Below are 11,697 nucleotides of genomic sequence, written 5' to 3'. Positions count from 1 at the left end.
GCTTACGTATTTGCAATTGTTCATTTCAAAGAATTTCATGTATGATCACAAACATGTTTTAATGCTTCTCCCAACAACGCAGTCTCAAGTACATATGTATAAATATAAATATATATGCACACATCTCCGCTCACCACCCATCCAGGTTTAGTTTCCTGCCCTCGTCCCTCGTGTCCTCGTGGTGTTTACTGTAACACTGTTGCTTCCCCGTCGTGTGTCCTCATGTCAAGCTCATTTTGCCCCGTCGTCGTCCCACGCTGACTTCTGAGAGTTCCTACGCAGATGTAGATGCTGGCCGTTTCTTTGAAGACGTCTCCCGCTGCTGGACAACAGCGGAGGGGGGCGAGAGAGAGCGTGGAACGGCGGCGACCTTACACGGGGGTTGAGACGCCGGGGGGGTCAAGAGACGACTGAATAAACAGTTAAGATGGAAGATTTGATTGAGGTCTAATGGAGCCGAGCTGCATCTGCAGAGCCGTGAGGGAGGAGAGAGCGCTGAGCTGGAACCAGGTGGGACCAGGTGGGACCAGGTTTAAAGCATACATCCTCTGTCTGCCTGCCACCTGCCCTTTGTTCCTGTTCAAACAGCTGGTTGTGTCACCCGGCTCTCATTCAGCACCGCCCGCTCACTCGGCAGGTGCTGAACGAAAAGACAAAAGCAGCGCGGAGGAGAGACAAGTGTATCCAATCCGATCTGAACAGAAACATCCTGGACAAAGCATCAGCCGATGCCTCAAATGTGAATAATGACAACATGAAGCAACTGCTTATTATCATTGTTTTTAGTCGAGTTTAAAATGTAACATAAGCAGCTGTAGGACGTAACAAACGTGTCACTCCACTGCTTCGCTGAATCTGAACACGATGAACGTTGAACATTTTGTTGGTCTGTTGCGACCCCGTCTCCTAGAAATGACGTTCCCATCCCACAAAACTGTTTTGTGAATTATGTATTTTGTGGTGTGTTACATTTTCTTTTTCATGCACAAGTTTCCAACGAGTCTGTGGAAATCCCCTACAGGAGGTAAGGGTGTAGGGGTCAACAAATACAGGACTTTCACTCAGGAGACTGGTGTTCGTGTCCCATGTGGTCCAAGTGTTTTTGTGTTGTTTGAATTTCACAAGCATTTAAAGACAAACTCAAACTACGTTGTTTTCTGTTTCCAACTGTGACTGTAATCGGGGAGGAAATGCGTTTGCCTGAAACCAGAATTGAGAATAACGCAGCGTAGTTGTATGGGAACGTTGGTCTGAAGGAGACGGGGTTGTCTGTCGTTGTTGTTGTTGATGATGTTGATGAAGTGGCTTCATGCACATTGTTTACATTATTTCTGTGATTGTAACGCAGAACCCTTCTGTCTGTAAGCACTGAGAAGAGTTTTATATGGAGAGGAAATAAATGTCTAACACACGATGATTACTTTCTGTTTAACTCTCTGTTCACAGAAGAGTTTAGATGCATCCACAAGCAGGTGAAAGAGAGGAGACGTGAATACAGATGATCCCTAAACATTAAAACACATAATATAGATGTAATACTACGTTCTAGTGTTCATAAGGTCAGACAGCACCGACAGGACTACTCTGATGTCTCTCTGGGGGTTTGGTTCAAGGAGACAGTGAAAGAGTCAATACGAAGACGTCCACAGGTGACATCATGTGGAATGAGGTCAAGGATGTTACGGGTGGGGGGGTTCAGCCTCGGACGTAACCACCAATCAGGAGGAGAATAAAGAGCTGCGAGGTGCAGGAGTTCATCACAATGAAGGAAGACGGCCCTTCAGGGCCACATGGAGGAGAATGAAGGTCTGCAGAGACGAGGACAGGAAGAGGCGTCGCCGAGGGAAACGGAGCGGGAATAATGGTGTCACAAGTGTGAGTGAGAGTAAACTGGAGGATTTTAAAGAGCCTCTCTGTGGTGAACTGGTCCTTTAATCATTGACCAAAACCTCACGAAACACTATCTTCACTTCAGTCAGAACTTTAAACATCAGGACTTTGTACAAGCAGGAACAGTTATATGACTTCATTTTGCAGTAATGACCATCTGGCTGTAAATGATTCCTCTAATTAACTCACTATTTACTCGAAAGATCAATAATTTGACACAAAATATTGATTTAAAAAGAATGTATTGCTTCTGCAAAGTTAAATATGTGTACAGAGGTCAGAACTGTTTCAAGCTATAAATAAATTAATTAATTGACCAATCAGAATTAAGTATTCAACACAGCCATGTAATAAGGACATTTAACTCATTAAAAGCCAGTTTCCCCCCTTTTTTACCCTCTTAGGTGAAGGCTTTAAATATCATTTACAGTATCGCATATATACACATATATTCTTTATTAGGTTTTTCCATTGAAGAACGGTTGTTTCTGCATTTTAAAATTAAGAGTTTATGTTTACACGTAAACACAATGTATTCTGATTTAAGAAAAAATACACATATTTTAATTAATAAATACTACAGGAAAACATTTTGGGTTTATTAATTATATTTGTATTCTATTCATCTGTAGAGTCTCTTGAAATTATTATAATCTTTAGTTTTTAACCAAACAGTCATGACAGTGTGTTAAATTTTGTTAAATGAGGAACTTCTTGAAGCAAAACGGACATTTAGTTTCCTTATATAAACGGCATTAAACTGTACCATTACATTATTTTATTGTTTAACTAACATTATTGTCCTTTGTACTCGTGAGGATAAACCTCCCAAAACTGCAGCTGGACTGAACACGTATCACCACCAGATGTCCCTAAACGCCTCTTAACGTGTTAGTGACGCTGCGATCAAATCTGTTTACGTGACGTGACGTACAACAAATAAATACAAACAACAACAACAACAACAACAACAAAGAAACTATAAAGGAGCACGTGGATTCATTAGATAAGTAGTTATATGAGATAAAACGAGAACGAGCATATGTGTGTGTGTGTGTGTGTGTGTGTGTGTGTGTGTGTGTGTGTGTGTGTGAGAGAGTGAGAGAGAGAGAGAGAGCGACGAGGGGGGGGGGGGGGCCGTAGGAGAGAGCGAGAGAGCGAGAGAGCGAGAGAGAGAGAGAGAGAGAGAGAGAGAGAGAGAGAGAGAGCATCGCAGCAGTCAGATCGCTGTGAAACGCTCCTAAAGGATAACACAACTTTTCTTTATTACCTTCCATGTAATTAGCAGTGAACTGTCCTGAGATCAGTCTGAGGAGGTTTTCTGTGAGATTTGACGAAGACTAGAAACTTTGATTTTCTTCCTCTGGATGATTTAACGTCGTTACACCGCCGGAAGATCAACAACACAGGTAGATAAACTGCACCACACTCATGTCACATTCTTTACGATAATTCAAGTTTGAAGAGTTTAGTACGTTTACGTGAGGTATGTTCACAGAAACATTTATTATTTATTACAACATACAGGCTACTTTAATGCTCAATAACTCACGAGTTTAAAGCAGCAGAGGATCGATATCATTGGCTTTTATACTCGATATTTGAGCACTTTCGTGTGCAGGTGAAGTGCTTACAACGGTCACGTTTGTCCCTGAACACACCCTGAAGTGTGTTTCATGGTTGGGTTGAACGTGAGAACAGAGCTGCTGTTTAAACCAGCCTGCAGGCTGAAGTGGACGTGGTGATGGGAAGTGAAGGAAAAGGGTCTTTTCTAGTAAAATAAACTATTTTTCATGTGTGCTTTTTATAAAATTAACTAAATCTGAGATATGTCACATGGATGACAATTCTATTTATGAGAAACTCTGGAAACTCAGGACCAGACAAATCCTCTCGGATCAATAATGAGCCATGACCCCTCATTTCTTCTAATCTCGGTGCATCATGTTGCGTTCAAGTACTGATAAGAACAGGAAACAGTTAGATTATGTCATTGTTGACAGTACATTGTGTTTTGAGCGGTTCACATGACTTAATGGTGAAGATGAGACTTACAGGACCCCTGGGAGTCCCGACTCCTCATTGTATTGATTTCTGTGTGATTGGATTAATCTACCACATTTAAGGTGTTGTGATGAAAGCAATCTCACCACAAGGCCCATTTACATCACATGATCTTTATCTGCGTGTGGATTTTGCTGATGAAGACCATGTGACATCATGATTAAAAGCTCCAGAAGAGCTAATAAATGGATCAAGAGGCTTACAATAAGCATAAGCTACGGATGTAACGTTATGTGTAAAAATCAGTAAAAAATTAATAAATAAATCACACAACTTTTGGGTTTGCACAGGTCACGAACGCCGGCCGCCTTAGTTAAAGACCTGTGTTTGTTTGTCCTTAGAGGACTTCTCTCTGTTGAATACCACCTCGCTTACTCTTAGCTCACAGACAGGGTTTACATTTGAACCCACAATATGTTATACAGACGCTAAAGGGGGGTCTAGTTCAGGGGCCGAGTCCTGCAAAGTGAAGACGAGCTGAGTTTTTGTTATTTTACTGATGTTCTTTGATCTTGATAAAGTACTCTATGAATCAGAGGTTTCACTTCTCTGTACAATTTTTGTATAAAAAAAAAGAAAAATTAATCTGGCAAACTGTGTTCTTTCATGTTTTTTTGTCTCATACTGGAATGACAACCTGCCTTGTGTTCCCACGTTGAGTATTCAGAAATTGCAAACATGCTTTAAAAGAATGAGTCCTTGATCTTTCCATGGCAACAGAGGTGGACTTGACTTTGATATGTAGAGAAGAGAGGGACCGCTGTGTCACCACAGGCCTCTGTTTCTCTGCTCGACCGGCCTGAAACGTAGAGAAAAATAAAGCTGCGCCTTCAATACCAAGTGTGTGATTAGAGGTCTCGCCCTGAATGAAAACAAACACATTTGCAGTTTATTAAAGTCGACTCGGGGGGGGGGGGGGGGGGGGCGACGGTACTCACAACGTGGCAAAACTCAGGGACCAACCAGATCACAGAGATTCAGGAAAAGTTTGATTTTCTGACTTTGTCAGACAGATCCTTGTTGTCCTTATTGAGTTACAGAAGTAAGAAAAGACCGAATGTCCTCCACCGCGCGGCCATCGATCCGGCTCCGAGACGCGTCCTCGGTTCAGAGTAATTCAATCTGACGAGGACAAAAAGAACCAGACGGAGACGTGTGCAGTCGTTTATTCACGAAGCAGACTGATATTATGTGTTTGAATCGAAATAATCGTAAAAGTAAAAGTGCTTTGATATGTGCTGCACCCACGGCCTTAATGCACTTTCACCACATTGATTGGCGATGTACAGAAACAATATTTGACGACGGATCCCGTTAATGATTAACATCTGCGTTGGGAACAAGTCCACCGTTGGACATTCCTCTGATACGTTCGGTGGCTGTGGAGGCTTTCTGACTCTCTCCGGCTCCAAACAGTGAAGTTCATTCTCATTACGTGTAAACATGATGACAAAGGGTTGAATGCCGTGTGTTTCTGAGTGTGTTCTGACTCATGAGTGTAATATTTGCTTAATCGGGTGTAGACAACAGGATCCTTATCAAATATTGGTGAGGTTTCTGAGTCTTTGTTGAGGTCTGTCCAGCTGGCGCTTCTCAGACTTGTTTGTCCGTCTGAACAGGTGCCGCCAGGACCCAGAACTGATCCCAGTATGGCTGCCAACGTCACCCCTGCAGGTTGCGGCCCCAATGTGGACTCCCTCTACTACAACCTGTGTGACCTCAATGCGGTGTGGGGTATCGTGCTGGAGGCCTTCGCCGCAGCGGGCATCGTCTTCTCCATCGTGCTGTTCATCGCGCTGCTGGCCAGCGTGCCCTTCACGCACAACAAGAACCGCAAGAGCTCGGTGGCCGTCCACGCCTGGTTTCTGGTCTGCACTGCCGGCCTCTTCTGCCTGACCTTCGCCTTCATCGTGAAGAAGGACTTCGCCACCTGCTCCTCGCGGAGGTTCCTCTTCGGTGTGCTGTTCGGCAGCTGCTTCGCCTGCCTCCTGATGCAGTGCGTGAGGCTGAACATCCTCGCCAGGCGTAACAGCGGGCCCCGGGCCTGGGTCCTATTTCTGGGGGCGCTGGGCCTGTGGCTGGTGGAGGTCGTCATCAACACCGAGTGGCTGATCATCACAGTGGTTCGCCACCCACAGAGGCCACTCAACGCCACCAGCGCGGCCACGGCCACGCCTTGCAACATCGCCAACGAGGACTTCGCCATGGCGCTGATCTACGTGATGGCGCTGATCCTGGCTGTGGTGGTGGCCAGTCTGGCCGTCATGGGGGGCAAAAACAACCAGTGGAAGAAGGAGGGCGCCTTCATCCTTCTCACCGGCCTGGTGTCTGTGGGTATCTGGGTGGCGTGGATCACCATGTACGTCTACGGGAACGAAAGGCGAGGGGGACCCACGTGGGATGACCCCACGTTGGCCATCGCCTTGGTGTCGAACGCATGGGCGTTCCTCATCCTCTACACCATTCCTGACATCTGCAGCCTGACCGTTGACGACGAAAGCCAGCAGATCTTCGGGGAAGATCTGTACCCGACCAGAGGAGTCGGCTACGAGACGATCCTGAAGGAGCAGAGTGCCCAGAACATGTTCGTGGAGAATAAGGCTTTCTCTATGGACGAGCCTAACCAAGGTAGGCGGCTATTTTCAAAGTTCCTCTCAGAACCATCAAAAGCGTAGAGAAGGCTAGTCTAGTTAGCTAGGTTAAATTCTTTATTCATTTAGTACATTGTGGTCCATTTAGAGTCAAATAGACTGGGGCGGGGCTATCTGATGATTGACAGATTACTACTGCAGCCTCGCTTCCATGCTACCACACTACCAAAGAAATTAGCTACTAAGTTTAATTAGCACTTAACTAAGGAGCTGATAACAAAGTTAGCTTCCATAATTCAAGGTAAACCAGCCTTCATTCTCTCAGGTATGACATCACTCCTGCAGGAAGTTTTCACTCCCACTGTTCCCAGTAAAACACACAGTTTGTGAGGTATTGACGAGAAGGAAAAAGCAGTCACTTTGCGTGTGACCCGTTAGTCACACAGTCACCTCCCTGAGTCCATATCACTCATAGTCTCACTGGAAGTGTATTAAAAATGTCTCCCCGGTGTGGCATCATGTTTTATGACTCATGGTCATGACAGTGACTTGTACAGTCTGTCTTTAGTTCCTGCGTTTACCATCACAGAACACACAGAATGAACTCGAACAAAGAAGTGCTGAGTAAACCCACAAAAACATCAGAAAAAAAGCATTACACTGCAAAAAATATCCTCCAAAGCTTGTTTTGCATCTTTGTGATGAGCCCACAGAACTTGATACACCGCTGTTGAAGTTGAACCGGATCTGATGCAGTAAAAACGCCTCCGAGGTCAGAACATGAAGTCTGTCGCCTCTCAGGATAATCTTAGACGATGAGGTGGACAATTCATTTGATAAATACATTTTATTTATCGTGTCATATCATAGCAAAAGTTATCTCAGGACACTTTTCACAGCAGGACTATAGAGGTGGAAACTAAGTAGGTGGAAAGTAGTTTTTATTAGATTCTTTACAGAATCTTCATCACACTTTAAACCCCACCACAGTTGGAGTTAACTTAATTAATTTGACGTTCACCATGAGATAAATATGCCTGGAGTGCAGTAAAACGATCTTTAGCAAACAGGTTCCCTTGACAAAAAGCCAGTGGGATTTTTCCATTGGACGTTTAGGATTATTGCCAAAAATAAGCTCTGGGGTGAACAAACATCTATGATATTTACACCTTTTGTACTGATGGCGATATACTGATGCTCTTTCTTCCAACAAATGTACTTATTGTAAGTCGCTTTGGATAAATGTAAAGGTAATCTTCACAAATAAACACCACTTTTGAATCATAAATCATGTGCGGTCACAGGAGTGCGAGTATAAACACAACGAGGCAGTAAAGGCGGACTAGCCGACGTTTAGCCTCTTTTAAGAGGAAAAGCTTCAACATTCCCAAGTGGGAATCTACGGACCTGTTTTACATCGTAGAACAAAACATTAAATTCTCTTGAGCTTCATAAAAAAAGAAGACATTGACTTTGTCTTCTGCAGGCCTCTGCTTACTAACACGTTTTAGATTAAGTTTAAAACTAGATTTTCATGCTGTCTCTCTCTTTCTTTCCATCCCATGTTTTTTTATTTCCTCCCTTCTTTCTCACAACCAACCTGATGGGTTTTATTCTATTTTTGATTCTTACTGAACTCACAGCTGTGGTGCGATATGACCGGCATCGTTAACTCCCCGGTGAACGCCTTAGAAAGTGAACCTGTGACTAAAAGGTCAATAACAGTCATCGGTACACGTCGCTTTCCCAGAGTCTCCGTCAGGCTTTCAGAGGTGGATGTGAATCATTCCTGTTAATGAGTGTCTGCATTTCTAACCGGAGCATCACAGGAAAACACTCCGATTCCCACCAGGAACCTCCCGCCTCCCGTGTTTGCACCGTCTCCATGGCGACCAAGGCGTGGCAGCTGTTTCATCCCTGTCACGTCCACCTCTGCTGGGTGTGACTGTGATATGATATAAAGATTGAAGAGGTGGTTGCTGGGAAACGCTGGTGATCAAATAGTGACTCCGTGTTGTCTTGTCCCTTACAGCGTCCAAGCCCGTGTCTCCGTACAGCGGCTACACCGGCCAGCTGCGTGGCTCGGTCTACCAGCCCACCGAGCTGGCCCTCATCAGCAAGGCAGTGGGGAATGTGAGTATAAACGTCCACGTGGTTTCTTCTCAGGGACACACAGTGTGATGGCTGGACCAATCAGAGAGTGGCACGCAGGAATCAGGCAAAATTCAAAGGTCAAATCAACGATTTGGGGTTTAATGCAGGCAGCGGTCACACACAGGAAGTCAGGCAGGTAACAGGAAGAGCAGAACAATGAAAGACATGAGGGAGAGAGACAATTACAAATATGAATGTTTAAATAAAATAAAAATAATAAATAAAATGAATTAAAAGCAGACAAAAAGAAAAAAAAACAATATGTAAAAGTATCGGAATCAAAAATTAAAAGCAGCTTTATACAAATTTGTTTTGAGAAGTTAACATAACATCAAAACGGGACCAAGATATGAAAAATATTTATATATTTAGAATCCTGAGGGTTCTTTGCTTCTGGTGAATGTTTGGTGGATGTGTTTCCGAGGAGCAGACAGTCACACAAACGTCTCTTGGATTGTTTTTTGTTCACGTGGTCGTGTAACGCAGCGCCCTCCGGAGGTGCCCTACGACGTGGTCATTCCCAGAGCCTCCACCATCTCTACAACAGCGACCAGCATGCTGTCCACACACGCCGAGGCCGGCGGCAACGCGCCGCACACGCAGACCAACGGAAACAGCGTATGTCGCACCTTCATCACCCCTCTTAACCCCTCTTCATTCCTCATGACTCTTCTTCACTCCTCATGACTCCTCTTCACTCCTCCAGATGCTTCTCTGTTCTCCGGCCTCTGTGCATGTCGACCTCTCGGCTCCTGCCGTATCCATAGCAACTCCTTATACAGGGCGACGATGAATCGCCTCTTTGTCTGGGTTCTCTTTTTTCTTACCTGGTGGAGCTCCCTCCCTCTCTCTCGTGCTTCTTCCGTCTGTTTTCTTGCTACAAAGTGTCGGTGAAAAGGGTCGACTTCGGTCTGACAGGATTTCTCTGTTTCACTAACCATTTATTATCTAAAAGTAAGATTGTTCAAAATGAATACTTGAAATGTACATATTTTCAGTATGAAACATGTAGCATTGATGCTTTTGATGTGGCTCTGGAGAGGTTGTCCAAGTCAAGTCCAAGACCAGTTCCAGTTGAGACCAAGTCAAGTCCAAGACCAAAGGCAGTGATGTCTTTCCGATGTTAGTGTAGCGATGAAGGAGCTCGACCGTTACGTTAATTAATAAACCTTGAATTCCGTTGTTTCTTCCTACTGGGATGCAGACTGCATTTATAATGTATATATATATATATGTTTATTATCGCAGGCATTAGGCCATTTTCCTTGTGACGCAGACGCTGCATCCACTTCTCCTCCTGCATCCATGTTGCCTCCTCATCACTGTGTGCTTGGTCTTCCTGACACTTTAAAAATGTAGAGAACTTTGTAGCGACTGAGGGAAACTCAGCAGCTGGGGAGCAATTTCAGATTGAAATCGAGTGTGACTGTTGGGATTTCAAGCCGCCTGTCCAGCTTCCATTTAAACTGTGGTTGTTTGACCGTTTGCACCGTCTCTCCTCCTGCAGGGGAACGGTCTGCACCGGACGTCCCAGTGGTGAACACGCCGACGCTCCCAACATCCTCGCCACATTAACGTCCACCTTTTTTTCGCTTTGCACTTTCCCAACTCCGAGTTTGCTGCCCCCCCGCTCCCGAGGTTCCCTAAGCTGGTTCTAAGAGGAACCCTCGGTTCCAGACATGTGGAGGTGAACGCCGGGTCATCCTCGCCGGTGAACGGCGGCTAAACCCCTCCATTGACCGGCGCTGAGCTCAGCTTGGACGCCAAAGTGAGCGGCTTTGCTGCAGAACAAAGACTGTTTTGCCTTGTGGGAGAATGGACCGCGAGCTCTCTGCTGGAGGCGATCAGGCAGATGAAGAGTGACGGTGCGAATACCATGTTCACTGTGCAACCCCCTCTCCCCCCCGACACACACCTTAAGAGGCCAGTTGCCACCGATGCAACATCATTTACTCAGAAAATAAGAGACACTGTCAGGATTCACTCATATCACACTTCCACCATCTTCTATGTGTTTGTGCCTGGATTGTGAATATTGTTAATAACCACAACGTTCACGCATGAAATGGCGCTACCCGTGTTGGGATTATTGTAAATATGTTCTTATTACTGTGTCTGATACAAATTTGCATATTTAATATTTATAGCATCGCTGTGTGCTATCTAATCACTTGATTTCATTTCTACCAATCAATCAATCACGAGAGCAGAGCGCCGAGGTCACATAAAGATCAATGTAAGTTCTCATAGAAGGTTTCTTTCATTTGTCTTTCTGTAAAAAAAACAGGAGGTTTTGTGTCCATGTTTCATAATTAATAATGTATCTACTGCTTTACACTGCTTTGTATTAAAACCTTGTCGTTGCCGCTACAGAAGCCTGATGGGAGTTGAAGTTGTTGAATGTTGGTATTCGGTGAGAGGTTGTGATGTAGTACATTTGAGTTATTGAAAGTTATGTGGTACAACAACAAGGTTTTTGTTTTACACTTTTTCTCTCAGGTCAACAGTCCAAATCAAAAATATGCAAATTTTAATGAAAGAAAACAGGAAACAGGAGATGCAAATTTTTGTTAAGTTCCAGAAATACCTACTATCATGTTTGAACTTTTAGAAAGAAACTGAAAGAAACCCTTGAAGAGAAAGATCTCACAATGATGATGAGACTCAGCGGTTTCTCATGACTTTATGTTAATGTATTGACATTGTTTTTGACCACAGCCAATGTGTGATATGTCTATAATACACATAATAAATAGTCATTCGTCACATCAGAAATAGTGTGTTTTCTAATTTTATGTTCATGAAAAGAAGAATCTGCATTTATGAAACGGACAAAAGATGGATGGGATTAACTATCTAACATCAATATACGCAATATTTGATCTATTTGTCCGGTTGTTACCGTATTATTGAGTCTGCACACACCACGACCGTAGTTCGGATACGAGTCGGAGGTCCGGTGTTTGCTGAGTAACAGCAGGCGCATAAATCCAATCAG

General features: G+C 44.2%; 1 protein-coding gene across 2 annotated transcripts; it reads left to right on the top strand.

Annotated features, from left to right (window-relative positions):
• The first annotated feature begins 3,085 nt into the window (after positions 1-3,085).
• Positions 3,086-11,460, top strand: gprc5c (G protein-coupled receptor, class C, group 5, member C). 2 transcript variants are annotated; one of them, XM_084039826.1, is made up of 5 exons: positions 3,086-3,299; positions 5,574-6,582; positions 8,578-8,678; positions 9,186-9,317; positions 10,207-11,460. In XM_084039826.1, the coding sequence occupies exons 2-5, from the start codon at positions 5,604-5,606 to the stop codon at positions 10,237-10,239; spliced, it is 1,245 nt and encodes a 414-aa protein (XP_083895952.1). In that variant the 5' UTR covers positions 3,086-3,299; positions 5,574-5,603; the 3' UTR covers positions 10,240-11,460. The 2 variants fall into 2 exon arrangements, with proteins under 2 accessions (XP_083895952.1, XP_083895953.1); XM_084039827.1 differs by lacking the exon at positions 9,186-9,317.
• The last annotated feature ends 237 nt before the right edge of the window (positions 11,461-11,697 follow it).

This window comes from Eutrigla gurnardus, assembly GCF_963514095.1.
Source record: "Eutrigla gurnardus genome assembly, chromosome: 22".
In the NCBI taxonomy this organism is placed as follows: domain Eukaryota; kingdom Metazoa; phylum Chordata; class Actinopteri; order Perciformes; family Triglidae; genus Eutrigla; species Eutrigla gurnardus.
The sequence above is the reverse complement of the archived record's forward strand: the minus strand, read 5'-3'. Positions and strand labels throughout refer to the sequence as shown.